This window comes from Nyctereutes procyonoides, unplaced genomic scaffold (genome assembly GCF_905146905.1).
Source record: "Nyctereutes procyonoides isolate TBG_1078 unplaced genomic scaffold, NYPRO_anot_genome, whole genome shotgun sequence".
In the NCBI taxonomy this organism is placed as follows: Eukaryota; Metazoa; Chordata; class Mammalia; order Carnivora; family Canidae; genus Nyctereutes; species Nyctereutes procyonoides.
Genome location: NW_026575128.1, coordinates 25027840 through 25043767, shown reverse-complemented (window position 1 = coordinate 25043767; position 15928 = coordinate 25027840). Strand labels below are relative to the sequence as shown.

Here is a 15928-nt window from a genome sequence, read left to right as displayed (position 1 = left end):
TCCCTTGGAATATGACAAATAATCCAGACATCAATCATGACTTCAAAGATACCTTAATTCCAGAACAGTTCAAACTACACAATTTGGCTGAAATCTATTATACCCCATTGTGCTTTGGAAAAAATTCAATAATTTGGGAAAAGAAGAAGAAGAAACTATAGATTAACGTATCCAGCCCAAGAAATGTATATTGTGCCTAATACACATAAGATGTGGTGATACTTGCAGTGTAGGAGGGGGAAGATAAATGCAACATTTACCCTTAAAACAGTTCCAACTTAGTCGAGGAAAGAGAAGATTTAACCACAAAAGACATATACGTTTGAGGAGATGCAAGGTCTCACAGGCTAAGCACATCTTATCTGGATGGAGGTAGATGTTTCTTTGGTTTTGTTCAACTTATAATTAAAATTGAATATACATAGAATAGAGGGCACACGTGAGGGTACCACTCGAATTTTCACAAAGTGGCTATGTGATAAAACAGTAGCCAGGGCAGGAAAAGGAGTATCAATAACTGGAAGCAACGGTCTAAACTTTTTCAAAGATCCAGATGACTGGAGAGGGAGGAAAAACCTGGAGGATGGTGGGGAATATGTGGGGGGATTGTGGTGACATCTGATGGCAACAAGACAGGGGGGAAGGGGGGTAAGGTGGAATGGAAATGTTTTAATATTATTAAGGAAGGTGAATAATGCATGCCTGATGAAACAGGGTAGGGGGTTATGCAACGATCAGGATTTAGACGACCTGCCTCAAGGAGATACTGCTAAAGAGAGGTTGTTAATGTACGTTTATTAGACCTGGGAGGATTAAAAATATGGAGGGGAATCATCTCCTCTGCTTCTCTGACGGGAGGCCTGTTGGATGTCTTTCCAAGAATCCCTTGCATTTTTAGGTATGTTTTTCTTTCTTTCTTTTTTTTTTTTTTTAAAGTAATCTCTACACCCAACAGGAGATTTGAATTCATGACCTTGAGATCAAGAGTCACACGCTCTACTTATGGAGCCAGCCAGGCACCCCTGCTCTTACTCTTTAAAAACAATCTCTCAATCAAACAATCAATCAATAAAACCAATCTATCTCTCTCTCTGTGTTCTTCCCCCACTCCCCTCTCTCTCTCTCCACCTGAGCAGCTCAGTTGGTTAAAGGGTTTTAAGCATATGACTCTTGATTTCAGCTCAGGTCATGATCTTAGGGTCATGAGATTCAGCCCAGAGTCAGGCACTGAGTGGAGTCTGCATGAGACTGTCTCTCTCCTTCTCCCTCTGCTCCCCAACCCCTGCTCCCACACATGCCTTCTCTCTCTCTCTCTCAAAACAACAAAAAAAACCAACCCTAATCTCTCTCTCGTTCCCTTCTATTAGTTTTGTTGCTTTGTGTTTTTGTGCTCTTGGCAGCCTGATTTAATAACAGCTCTGGTTTATTGAGACAAACCCAATGTGATAAACGTGCAGTAGTTACTGGCCAAGAAAACAGGTGGGCCAGATGAACACAGAAAGGATGCCCAGGAGAGCAATCCAGACTGCTCACTTTGAGGCTGGGAAGGCCCGAATCTGTCCCTATGTGAACATGAGACCAAAATTTTGCTCTGAATTGGACAGGTGGCAAGGAAGGTGTCTACCGCAAAGGAGATTAGAGGAATGCAGGCCAGGGCTCTGTGCTCAAGCGAAGAGGAGGTCAAGAAGGCTAGGGATGCTTTATTGCATTTATTTCTCCCCTGACTCTTTCCAGAAGGGTTATGAGATGCCAGAAAACCATTGAGGGAGTTATGAAGACTGTCAGATGGCAGGTGGGAAATAGAGGGAGGCAAGGAGGTCAACGGGGGGGGGGGTGCTGGGGAGGAAGTAAAGACAAAGAAGGGAAAGGAGGAGTGTGGGGAAGGGGCAGGGAGGGAGGAGCAGCCTAACCACTAAAGGTGTCAGTAACCTACAGATTTAATAGAGATAATGTGCACTGTATAAAGGAAAACCAGCTCATGCGAGGCTTCAACCATCTGAAGAGTCTTGAAACATGAAAGGCAAGATGTAACTAGATGAGGAATGGGACCTCATCAGAGACACAGGGATGAGTAGTGTCAGTCCCTAGACAAGGGCAGAAGGAAAGAGCTGAGTAGGCATGCAGCCCAGACACAGGGCAAGTAAGGGAGTGCCTGGGGACTCACTCAGGGTGCGAAGGGGAACCAAGAGCCCATGCTCCCACCCTCTGTCTCAGAAGAGCTCCTAGTCTTCCCATCACCCTCCAACACCAGGTCCTTGGGCTCTTCTGAGGGATTCATTTACGGATCTGTCACTGAGGCACACAAGAGCTAATGACAGGGTAGCGAACTTCTGGGAACAATTGTTTTCAATTAAGTGGAGGGGAAAACATAAACAAGAATCTCAAAGTGTATTCAATTGCTAAATCGAAATAGCTAAGACTGGAAAAACAGTATCTCTTTTTTCCCCTCTCTGCCTTCCTCACTTTCCCTCCCTTCTCCCTTTTCCCCCACCCCCTGTTCCCAATTACTTGTTACTTATAATACTCATTCTTCTTGCAAGCCATTATTCCTTTTCCATTCTCTGTCTGCATGTTGATGGATACAGATTCCTCTTTTTCTTAATACCTAGATTTTTATTGTCTCTTCTTTCCCTCATTTCTGTCTCTTTTTCATATGCCTTATTCAAAACTTTTTCTATAGGATTCGTTCCTCCTCCAAGATAATTCTTACGGGCTCTCTTAACATTTTAAGAATAAAAAATGGCCATTGTGACAACTTACTGAGCACATAGGACATGCGAGTTATTTTATAAAATTGTAAATGAGTCCTCGCAACCTGAGGCAGTAACAATGATCTCCAGATTAAGAAATTGAGGAACAGAGAGGCTAGCAAAAGGTAGACCATGCTCAAGGAGTAATCAACAGAGGGGCCGGGAGAGCCTCCTGCCAAAATCCACTGCACTCTCTACTCTGTAATCTAAAGCTTAACTCAGTTCTTACCCTCTTGCTTTTGTGGCTTCTTGAGTCCTGTACAAAGGCAGATTCAATGTAGGGGCACCTGGGTGGTTGTCAGTTAAGTGTCTGCTTTTGGCTCAGACCATGATCCCAGGGTCTTAAGATGGAGCCCCGAGTCGGTCTCCCTGCTTGATTGGGAGACTTGGTTGAGAAGCTCCCTGCTTCTCCCTCTCCCTCTCCCTCTGCTGCTCCCCCTGCTCATGCTTGTGCGCGCTCTCTCTCTCAAATAAATAAAATCTTTTTTAAAAAATGTGTATATGTAAATTGTCGCTATAGTTTGAATGTTTGTGCCCCCTCCCTTCCCCTCACCCCCAGTTCATGTTTTGAAATCCTGGAGCCCCCATGAATGGGATCAGTGTCCTGATAAAAGAGACCCCGGAGAGTCACCTTGTCCCATCCACCAGAAGCAGAGATGAGAAAGGGAAGGAGTAAAACTAACTAAAGGTCAGTCCATCCTTCTGTAGTCATTCTTTTATTGCCAAAATACTGATGGGCTGTCTTCTTTGTGCGAGGCACTGTGGCAAGTGCAGGAATCATGATTCTTTGATTCTGAGCCATAGTTTCTTCACTTTGCAAACAGGGATAACCTTGCTGTGGATCAGAAGGAGTAAGTGAGACAATGTCAGTGCCTTGGGCGGGCTGAGGTCTGGTGCCCTGTCTCCTCCTGGTTCTTTTCACTCCTCTTTCCATGAGCTCCTTCCCTCCCTCTGTACCATTAGGGCTCTCTTTGTCTTGATGACATCAAGCTGCCCTTCCTTCCTGAGCCTGGTAAGTACTTGATTATGAGAGCTCCATGGGTTTCTCCACCAGCAGTTCTCCAAAGCCTCTGCATTCTGGGTCTTTGCCACCACTGGGGACCCACCAGGCCTACACTGAGTAAGAGTGTATCTTTAAAAGTGCAAGACAAACCATCAACACATCACGGGCTTAAGAGTCAAAGGAGGTTCAAATCCTTCCTCTGCCAACTTGCTGGGCCTTCAATATTGTCACATACGCTCTTGATACCTTAAATCCCATATCTGCAAAATAGGGGCAATATTATTTCTGCACAGTGTTGGATTAGGGAAACGACACAAGGTATGTAAAAGCACCCGGCGTTGGTGCAGAGACGTAACTGTTGAACACTGAGCTTCAGTAACGGCAGTAGCATTAATGAGCACAGATGTGCCCAGCAGGACACCAAACACCTTTTTCATGTAAATTTGTAAAACTCTGGAGTCAGGTCATACCATATTACTTGACTCAGTCATCCTAATATTTAGTCATCCTAATATTGTGAAATATCTTAAAATCCTCGTATATTTTATAATAAGAGTATCAATAGTATTTCTTTTTAGAGTTATGATAAAATACGGTGGGTGGTATGGTCTGAATGTTTGTGCTCTCCCCAAATCCGTATGTCGAAATCCTAACACCTAAGTTGATGGTAATTAAAAAAAAAAAAAGGAGGAATGATTCCCAGTTTTCAGTGTATTTGATACGTCATCTTATGTATCATTAAACCTCCCAACAGAGCATGTATGGATGGAAAACGCTCTCTGTTAATCTCTTCTATTGAATAAGAGACAGTGTAGTGTAGTAGTCAGGAGGGCCCTGGGTCAAGTGCTGCCTCTACTATTAACTGGCACTGAAACCTTGGGTAATTTACCTTACAGCTTGCTGACTGCACTTTCCTCATCTGTGAAATGGAGACCATCAGGTAACCTCCCGACTTGGCTTTTGTGGGGATTAAATGAAAATTCCATGAGAACTGCTCAGGACACAAAAGTCCCATGTAAATGCTTGTGATATTGTTACATTTGATGAGTTCATCATCATGGAATATGGTATTTAATAGAGAATTATTTTTATTCCTTTCTTATTTAATTTTTACATATTACATGTTGAGTTCAGTTAAATAATTTTAGGATAATTATTTGTTTAATTTTTCTGCTATCCTTTCTACAAACTATCTGAACGATAGTTTAAGACATTTTCACATTTTATCAAGTATATATTCCTTTATAATGTACTCATCAAAGAAAATATTAGAAATTAAGCCCGCAAAAAAAAGAGGCTAGAAGAGTCCAAAAAAAGCTAAAACATCCATTATTAACATTCTTTTCTTTTCTTTTCTTTTCTTTTCTTTTCTTTTCCTTTCCTTTTCTTTCTTTTTTTTCCTCAAGAGCATGCATGTGTGTGTGTGGGGGGGGTGGGGGCAGAGGGAGAGAGAGCATCTCAAGCAGGTTCCACGCCCAGCACAGAGGCTGACACAGGGCTCAATGTCACGACTCTGAGATCCTGACCTGAACTGAAATCAAGAATTAGACACTAAACTGTCTGAGTCACCCAGGTGCCCCTTGCTTTGCTTTACTAATGATGTATTTTGTAAAATTTAATCACCCTTCATGTACAATAACATAGGCAGTTGTCTCTGTTATTATATATTCTTTAGAAATTTAGCTTAGGATGTTAAATATTTCATCAAATGGAAATAACAGTAATTTATTTAATCATTTCCCTTTTTCCAGTGCATGTAGAGGTTTTTTTTCCATTTTTGCCTCTAACATTAAATAGCAAGGCTGTACTCCAATTATTACCTTTTGTGGATAATCTTAAACAGAAAAAAAATATTTTCTTAACATACATTTTTAAGAGAATTACTGAGAATAAATGCTAGAGTAACTTCAGGGAATATATTGTTATTTGAATGTTAATTTCTTTATTTCTAATGAAATTCTCTATTTACCTATCTTTTAAATTTTGTTATATTTCCTCTTTGGGGAATTATTTGTTCATGTCCATTGGTCTTTATATTCTGTTTTCCTTGTAGTTTTACAACTTCTCATGTCTTAGGTACACTGATGTTTTATTTTGTGATTTTATGGAAATTATTTCCTAACACTTAACTGTTCTTTAATTGTATTTCTTTTGGAAATACATTAATCCTTTAATTTTTCCTTTACTTTTTATTTATTAGCTTAGAAAAACCCTTTCCTGGTTTTCCCATTTTATTCATGATCGAGTTTTAATTCTAAAAGGCTTTTGAAAATATCTCACATAAAATACACACAGGTGTGAAGATTGAATAATAATAACCTATTATATGCATTGTAGAAATAGCAAATTTTAAAATTGCTAAATTTAATACAAAAAATTGTAGTTAAGAAATGAAATAGTTTAGGTAAGAAATGAAATGACATTTAGAAATATATTCTAAATAAAAGAAATATATTCTAATTACAATCTGTGAACTGTCTGTGCTGTCCTTGGAGCAATAAAGGGACACAAATACTGATATTTTAATAAAATATTTTGGTCTTAAGCATTAAACATAATCGTATCTCAATGTAATTTTTGCAAAAACTCGCCAAAAATGTATTTTCACTTTGAATCAAGGAAATACCATTATTTAGTTCCTGATTTATTTTTTTAATTACTCTTGGGGAGTTTATGACGTGATTAAAACAAAATGTTCTGATACAATCAACCTCAGTTCACTTCCATCTACTGACTAGCTTTTATTATGATAAGAAAAAATAACTACGGACCTCTTACGAATTCATCCTATCACATATTTTCAACTTCTGTTTTTAGTGTTTCTTGACAAAATATCAAATATAACATTTTAATTTTCTTCCTGACCTACTTTTTAAAAAAGTTTTTATTATTTATTTGAGAGAGAGAGAGAGAGAGAGCATGAGTGAGAGAGGCAGAGGGAGAAGTGGAGAGAATCTCAAGCAGACTCTGTGCTGAGTGTGGGGCCTGATACCAGGCTTCATCTCATGACCTTGGCATCATGACCTGAGCTGAAACCAAGAGTTGGGTGCTTGCTTAACTGACTATGCCAACCAGGCACCCCCAGGACTTACTTTTTGAAATGAAATTTAAGAGCATGCTGAAGAAAAACAGACTAAAATATTCATAATAGAAAGTTCTGGACTTAGAAGTTGAAAGAGCTGGACTCTTTGAGTTCTTTTCCCACTATGTATATTGAAAATTTCTGATCCAGGGAGTCATTTGGAAATCCTGAACTTCCATTATTTCAGTCAAATGGAGTTGAGATCTATTCCTACCTCACAGGAGTTACATAATGATCAATAAAGATCAGGATAAATGTAGTATGATATTTTCAGGATTCTAAAATTGTTAAGTAGAGCCAAATAATAATCCAGATAGTCACAATTTTAAAAATTCTATACTTCTCTATGGGTTCAAGAGGAAGTAGGACCAAATGACTGCTCCTCTGTATTAGAAGTGATTTCATGGTTGTCTGGATCAGCCCTCTTCCATTCCCAATGCTTGAATTCTTTCTAACATTCTTATAAACCCACAGTTGAAAGATCTTCAAAGGGCATTTATTTCATAAGCTGGTGGCTCTCATAAGTTGTATTTTCCTCCTTCTATGGAACTAGGATGTACCTTCTGAGTTTCTAGCTATGGTCCTAGTTCTGTCCTTGAACTATCCTCCAGACATATGTTGTGCCTCCTGCATCCAGCACTTTCTGTTTTATTGTTCTCCAACATATCCCCTTGTATCTATAACTTTTTCTGGTGACTCCTACTACTCATTAAAATATAGTTTCCATTGGAGCCATAGGAAATCCATGAAGAATCCCTTGATTTACAGGCCGACATGACATACAAAGGCACCAAATCCTCATCTTTGACATTTATAAACTAAATTCTATAAAGACTTCACATGATTTGTTTTATACGGACATGGGATACACTATAAGCGTGATGACATATGAATATAACATTATACTATTACTGATACCATAGTCTGAAACCTGCTTTCTACACATTCTTTAAATTTTTTGATGAAAGATCAATGAGAAATTTGAGAATATATTAGCAACAACATGAAATCTTAGTACTGAAAAACATTTTAAAAGGCCACATCAACTCTCACACTTTATGGATAAGGAATCTTAAACCCAGAGATTACAGGCACTTAGAAAGCCCTATGTTTAACAAGCTTATTGAATGAGTTTTATAAACCTATCCTCTTTCTTTGTTGCAAGCCAACCTGAAGAAAAAAAAGACAATCTGCCACACATCCCTTCCTCCAAAACACAAATCTAGTGGATTAAATATACAAATAACTGACAGTACTTTTAAACACTGCCTTCTAATGGTCATTGCAGCTAATATAGAGTCTATAATTCCCTGTCTCATCCCAAATGGACGATATTTTTTAAGTCACTTGTATCATTAACAAGTAAATTAAAAGCACATAAACACCCAGGAGAATGAATTTCTAGTAGAACAAAACTCACTCATGCTGGTATTTTCATGGGCATTTGCAAAAGTATTGAAAAAAAAAAGACACAAACAACATGTATATTTTATTTAAACATTTGTTTTTAAGCTGAGAAAGTATTATTATTCATTCAATCTGTGGGTATAAATACCCTAAGAATATCCATCACCAGTAAGTTGATGGAGAACTGATAGGAATCATAATATGTACTTTCTTGGACAAGAAGTAATAAAAATGCTAATGGAACAACTTTTTGGTCTATTTTGGAACCTACATTCAATTCTAAAATGGAAAACATCTCTAACTGAACTTAACCAACATTTATTGCACATTATCCTGAGTAGGTCAATATGCTAGACATTGATAGTGCAAAAATGCAAATCACACTTACAGATTCCAAATATCACCTCTTCACAAATGTTCTCCTTGACTATCTGTTGTCAAGAAGCACCCCATCTCCCATCACACCACCTTCAAAAAATGACACCACCCTATTTATTTTGTACATAAGCACTACTCACTTTCTGAAAACAGAACAGTACCTTGCACCATCAGACACATCTTACACACATTAAAATGAATAAAAATCCTTCCCTAAACATTTTAAGCTGAGTTATGATTTATATGATTTGGAAAGGACCTACTAATCAAAAGTATCTATCTACTTTCCTACCTATGTATCTGCTTGTGTATCTCCTCATGTTGTGAGAGAAATGGAACATATATTAGAGAAGAAAAGGCAATAGCAGTTATCAAGGGACCCAAAGGTTAGTTACTTTCAACTAACTAGGGCAAGCCAATTGTTCCATTCTCTAGGCTTTGGTCGACTTACTTGTACATCAGAGGGATTCTATAAGACCATTTAAAAGAACTTTTCAGTTCTAAAATTCAGTCATTTGAAGTAGATTTCCCCAAATTAAATGTATATTTTTTATAACATGAGCACCAAGCACTTAGTTCTGGGCTTCCTGTCCATTTGTAGATTATTTTCCCTTAACTACTACTTTTTGATACTTCATCTAGAGTCTTTCTTATTTTCCACTCCAGAGTGGGAATAAATATTGAAAATGTTTCATAAAATTACAGGGAATTATATAGTCATTCCTCCCATAGAAGACACGTGTACTTCTAGTAGTGTATGTGTGCTAAAAACTTTAAAATAATCCAGGAGTGCTAAGAAGAATCTGTTTTGCCACATACATTTACAGAGTGTGTGTTATCACTATTTTTCAAATAACCTATACAATACAGAATTTGTTGCACTTTCTGTTAAAACTAAATCCAAAAATTTCTCTCTATGGGAAAAAAATCAGGAGGATGATGTAATATTAAAAAAAAACCATAAATAAAACAACAGAGTGGGTAAAGACAGATAAATGAGAATAATAAAGAGGCAAACTCTAAAAATGAACACGTGATTTTTTTTCCCATTGCAATTAAAATGAAGCAATAATGAAATGTAAAGGAATAGACTGTGAAAAACCTAAAGCATATAATAAAATTATAGGAACAAGATTAGAAGATGTATTAAGTAGAATTAGTTTGAGGTAATGGAAGCGCAGAAGGCAAGATGGGGAAAAAATTCTACTTCAAAAGATTCAATAAGAAGAGGTTCTTTAGCACTCAGAAAAATAATCATGGGCCTACTTTAACGCACAGTAGGGGTGCCCAAAATAGCATGCATGAGAAAATCTAATTTAAAATACTTCATATGAGAAATCCTGTAAAAATAAAATAGATTCTGCAGCAAACTTAAATTAGTTGACTGCCAACTTAACATGGCAATAACTGCATCGTGAAACAAAATCCGGAGTAGTTATGCAATAACCTGTGTGAAATTATAGGCTGCATTATGCTGGAAAGATAAAGCATCCCGACCCTAGGATTATAAACATACATGCAAAATGTAAATAAACAAACGGACCTGTGGTTGGTAACGTGTATCCTCTGTCTTACTTTTTCCATTTTTCCACACTCACAGCCTGTCACTGAATTTAGTTTTCCAGTTGTAAGATGGAAGAAAGAATTATCTTTAAGAAGAAGGATATTAGCTTTATTTCCTCAAGATTTAACTACCATCTATCCTTCAGTTTACTACTTGATGATAACACATCAAAGCTAAGAATGGTTAAAAAATCATTTTTCCCCCAAAGGATCAGTAAAATTAAATGCTTTTTGGTTCCTTGAAAGCCATGCCAACTACAAATCTGGTAGAAATAAGTACATCTTACCCAACATCAACCAGCCATATACTTCACCTCGTTTAACACATGACTCACTACTAATGACAGAGTGGAGTGTGACAGAGCTGTTATTTAAGTTTATTCTGGACTGATTAAGGCCAAGACTAAACTGAATGAGAAAGTTCATTTTCTTTTATACTATTTACAGTTTATCCTTGACCCCAATCTCAGGTATCTAGAGGCCTGGATACATTTTTCTTTTCTACAAAGCAAGGTTATGTGGTCAAAACTTCAAAATGATATGGCCAATGAAAAATACATTATCATTTACAAATAAAAGAGGGCTAATACTCTGGTTCCATACCTTGCATCAGGCAAAGAGCAAGATGCTTTTCTGATGAGACCTTATTTACCCTTCACACTGGACTTGAAAGAAACAGCTGTGAAAATGCCTCTCCTCTCTGAAGTCCTATGAAAACTACTAATGGAAAATATAATGCATAGCCCTTGATAACATGATTGCTTTGAACAAGAAGCTAAGACTACAGCATGAGGCAAAATCTGCAACAATCAAGTCCATGCCCTCTCAAAATGTTCTTTGCCAGCAAATCCTAAAACTTACATCAACATTAACAGTAAACGTGGGGGACATGGAAAAAACACTCAACCACTCACCATAATGCATGTAACAGTTTCCTTTGGTGGGATCCAGCTCAATAGCCTTCAAGAAGAACTTTTCAGCCTCACTCTTACGACCCTTGAAAAACAGAGAAAATGGATGATTCAGCAGTAGATCATGAAGGATTCTTTACCTCCTGGGCCCAAATAACGTAAGTAGACTGAGGTCTACTTAGTAATCATCACACACACACACACACACACACACACACACACACACACACACAGTGTGTTTTTATCTAAACAAGGATGACCAAGGAGAGTATTTGAGACACAAGACTGAAATCAGAATCCTGGGAAACACCAAGATTGGAAGAACAGACAGTGAGAGTGAGTTCACCAAAGAGATCAGAGAAGAGGCCAGGAAGGCAACAGAAAAGAGTTCCACAAAAACCAAAAGGATGAGATAGTTTTAAGCAATGGTGGAAACTATTATTTGCATTTTCTATTTTATTTTCTCCCTTCCATTTGTTTCCTCTTCATTTCTTTTTCCTTATTAAAGAATTTGGAGCATTTTAGCTTTTGACATGATTTGTCCTAATGGTTCACTTTACATATGAAGAAACTAGGTCATGGTTTGTTGAATCTCAAGCAACTACTGCTTATTCTTGCTAATGTCATTCAGGACTAAAATATTCCTAAACCAGGATTTTAATCTGAGGCTGGCACTTCTTCTGAGCTATAGTTTTAATTTTAAGTAAACATGACCATCATCCTCAGAAGAAAATAAGCAAAAAGTGGGGGGGGGGGAGGCTTCTATGCAATACATGGATTTTTCATGAAACATTATCAGTCTTAGCAGATCCTGAAACTATATATTCCTTACCGTGTTATAGCTTCTGAACCAAAATTGCCTACAGAGTAACATAAAAGGGTAGTTTGGGGTAGAAGAGCCCCCAGAAGAACTTTCGTGGGGCAAGTCTGTCTTGTCCTGCAAGGTTGGAATGAAGAGCTATGCCTTCCAAGAGTGGCAGTGAGGCACTGGGTGGCAGAGGTGTCCAGGAGTCATGGTATAGAGTCAGGGAACTCATCTTATCTCCTTGTTCCTTCTAACTTATATACTACCTATCACATGAACTTTAGGCAACATTTTTCTCTTTCTTCAGCTGTATTTCTTAAACCACTGGTACGGAGATAGATCTTCCAAAAGTAGAGGTGTATTGTTAACCTAAGAGTCTACGTTGCATTCAACTTTGACTGATTTTTCCTTCCCCTACTCCTCCTTTTTGTTGATCCACTCATTTAAAAAATTCACTGTTGCTACATCCTTTATTCACCCATTCCTCTAGCCAGTAGGACCCAGTCCCCATACAGCTTCTATCCTCTATAGCAGACAGCAGACACTTGACATCTTCATTTCTTCTTGCATTTTAATAATGCTACTCTGGTCAATAACATCTCTTTAACTAACAAGTCTTGCCAAATATCCAGTAATTAAAATCTTAATTCCCTGCAATATTTTCTCACAATATTTTAACTTCAAAGGAAAAGAAGGAAAGTACAGGCAAAATGCTCCCTGTAGAGACCATACTTTCATAAGTTAGTAAGACTTTGCAAGACTCTTACAAAGGGAAGAGTCCTTAAAATAATTAAATAACTGTGATGAATCAGGGAGTGTAATGATTGTAATGTGTAAGTTCAGATCATAGATTCTAGGCAGGCACAACAGCGACCCTACCGGTGTAACCACGTGACCCTTAGAAAACTGTATCATCTTTTAGCTGTTATGTTCTCTATTATAAAAATGAAGATAGGTGGAACACAGAGAATTTCTAGGGAAATGAAATTGTTCTGTAGGATACAGTAATAGTGGACACATGTCATTCCATATCTGTCAAAACTCATCGACTGTATTAACACAGTGAACCAAATGTAAACTCTAATAAATATGTGTCAGTATTTGCTCACCAATGGTAACAAAGGTACAACACCAATGCAAGTTGATAATAGTAGGGAAACCATGTAGGGTGGTAAGAGAGTAAGGAAGTATATGGGAAATTTTGGCTCAATTTCTAAAAACATTCATTATTTAATTGATCCATTTATTTGAGAGAGAGAGAGAGAGAGAGAGAGAGAGAACGCAAGTGGGGGGATGGGCAGAGGGAGAGCAAGAGAGACAATCCCAAGAAGACTCTATGCTGAGCACAGGGCCCAACCCCATAACCCTAAGATTACAACCAGAGCCGAAATCAAGTCAGACACCGAACTGACTGCGCCACCCATGCGCCCCTCGATTTTTTTCATAAGCCTAAAACTAACTGTTCTAAAAATGAAGTGCAATCTTTTTAAAGAAAAGATAACAATCAAATCTATTTTATAACATTAGTAGATTATTTGAGATGAAACATATAAAGCAGTTAGTATAGTACCTGGGTATACTGTAAGTTTATAAAAATGTTAACTACTGGTCTATACACATATACAGTATGCATTAGAATGTAGAATTATGAATGTCAAAGAATATGTTTTGTTATATATATAGCTTCAGAAACACATGGTCAGCCTTTAAATCATCATCAGAAAATTATGTACAAATAACTTGCAGAAGATAATAAAAGACACAAAATGAAAATTATCATTGGTAAAGAGTCTGTACAAATATTATACGCAAAGATACAAAGGGTCTGTGGACTTTCTTCCACTTAAGTTTTTCAGGAAAAACTTAAGTTTTTCTCTCCAGTGAGAAGAAACTGGCTCATTTATCAGTGTCACAGTAAATGGGGTTATAAAATGCTTGTGTGTAGTCCACTGGCAAAACAATAGTACGTAGTGTTAAAAACACGCATCAGATCTCAAAGGACAATGGTTTCTGGTTGCTCAGTGGACCAAGTTATTAAAGGCAATGAGTCCCAACACCTTCTACATGCAAAATAAACACACTGAAGACCAGAACATTCTTCCTGGGGGGTGCGTGGAGGGGGTAGGGGAGTACCAAACCATCATGCAAAAACCTTTCTTTCTGCTTTGATCACCCTTTAGTCAAATGTCAAATAATGAGGAGGAAAATCAAGTCCTCACAACAGTATTTAAAATCAAGAGTCACCCAAATGCATAAACCAACCATACGCATATATTACTGGGTCTTGGGTAGAAATGCAGTGCCTGGGAGGTTAATACTATGTTTAATCCAATTTATTCTTTCAACTATTACTGTTTTAGAGAGAAGGCAGTTAAGAAAGTGGAGAAGAAAATGTCATTTCTCAGCAAGTTTTCCTTGGTACTTTTTAGATTTTGTCAGCATTTCCTATAAGCAAGCATTATGGAGTAGTCACTGTTTGTCCTAACATCTCACATCAGGCACCATTACTTATTTCGTATATTGGTTGGTGTTTGAACATGTGTGGTGGTTTGGAAAAACCCAGTAAAAGGGACTGTGGTCAGCTGTGACAAATAAGGGAAATGTGAGTTGAGAGGCTCAGTTTCTACCACCATCTCTGTAACTTGTTTATGTGCTTGTTCCTTTGTTTTTGTTGGTTAAAAATTATTTACTGAAGGCCTACTGTTTGCCTTGCACAGTTCTAAGGAACGGCGCTGTAACTGTGAACAACCCAGACTGCTTGGCCTCAGGTCCTAGTTGCAAGAGGCACATAACAAACATATAACCCAATAAGCACTGTGCGCAAACAATTTCTCCAATTCTCATTGAAAGAACTGGCCCAGAGACAACAAGCCTGCATTTGAAATTTGCTGGCTGGACTTATTTAACTGTGTGATTTGGGAATATCTTTTATAACATAACTGAGTCTCTTTTTCCTCACTTTGGAAAAATAAACATAATTAATAACAATTTTGGAGGGTTGTTAAAAAAATCACAAATCATATGGAAAACAACAACCTTCGGACAGATCGTATAAAATTCTGACATCCTTTGATATTTCTTCCTTCGATCTTTTCAAAAGAATTCTTCCTTCCAACCTCAATGCCACTATTTGGTTCCTAATTACCCAAATTTAAAAATCCTTTTCTAAATTTCATGTCATGATAGAAACTAAATTTCACAATTTTTTTTCTGTAAGATGTCTCTCATTCCTAACACGTTCCCCTGCCTCAAATAAAAGCCCCTCTTCATTTCCCACCTAGAATGATACAGATTTCAGGTGTCCTGACTCAATAAACCTCATTTCATCAGATTTAATATTCCTTAAGTGCAACTGTTTTTATGTTTTGTTCTTGCTCAAAATTATTTTAAAAGCTCCTAGTTTCTGCTCATTCTACTTAATAATCAATTTAATTCTTAAAATCTAAAACAATCCTGCTCAAATCTTCCTGGATAAATTCCTATATCTTATCAATTTCCTCATCTGCCTTAACCATAGCTCCCATGTCTCCCCTTAAAAATTATTTCTTCCAGTCTGTAACGTTGCTCACTTTTTATTCATATGCATTTTTTGTTTCAAGTCTTTAAGTGAAGGTTCACTTTTCTATAAAGCTTTCTTTGATGGCCCCAACTGCCAGAAATTTCCTTTTTCTTTTAATTGTGATGATAGGATTACTTTGCAAAAAGTCCTTCCCTACCTTTCTAGCTGTACCACCTGAATGCTAAGATACCAGACCAAATCTTTTACATATAAAGTACTTGGAAAGTGGAGATTTAACTTTTGCAAAATTGTAATTCTAGGTAAGTATTTAGAGTTTGTACCTGTCACTCAGTGTACCAGCACACAAAGTCAGTTAAAACAACAAAAACCCAGTATCCTGGAAAAAAAGAGCAGTCGATGATGCAGATTAAGAAGTCAAAGACATAAAACAGCTAGAGAAATTCTTGGTGAATACTCTTTCTTAACATTTGAACTCAGAATAGTCCTAGATTAGACACTTTGCAGCTAGT

At 37.4% G+C, this 15928-nt stretch overlaps 1 protein-coding gene across 2 annotated transcripts in view; it reads right to left on the bottom strand.

The window, feature by feature from the left end:
- Positions 1 to 15928, bottom strand: part of TMTC2 (transmembrane O-mannosyltransferase targeting cadherins 2) — a 391175-nt gene that overhangs the window by 73392 nt on the left and 301855 nt on the right. For both annotated transcript variants that reach the window (XM_055341449.1, XM_055341450.1), the window contains exon 9: positions 11098 to 11179. In XM_055341449.1, the coding sequence (XP_055197424.1) occupies positions 11098 to 11179 (82 nt within the window). The remainder of the gene's footprint in view (positions 1 to 11097; positions 11180 to 15928) is intronic.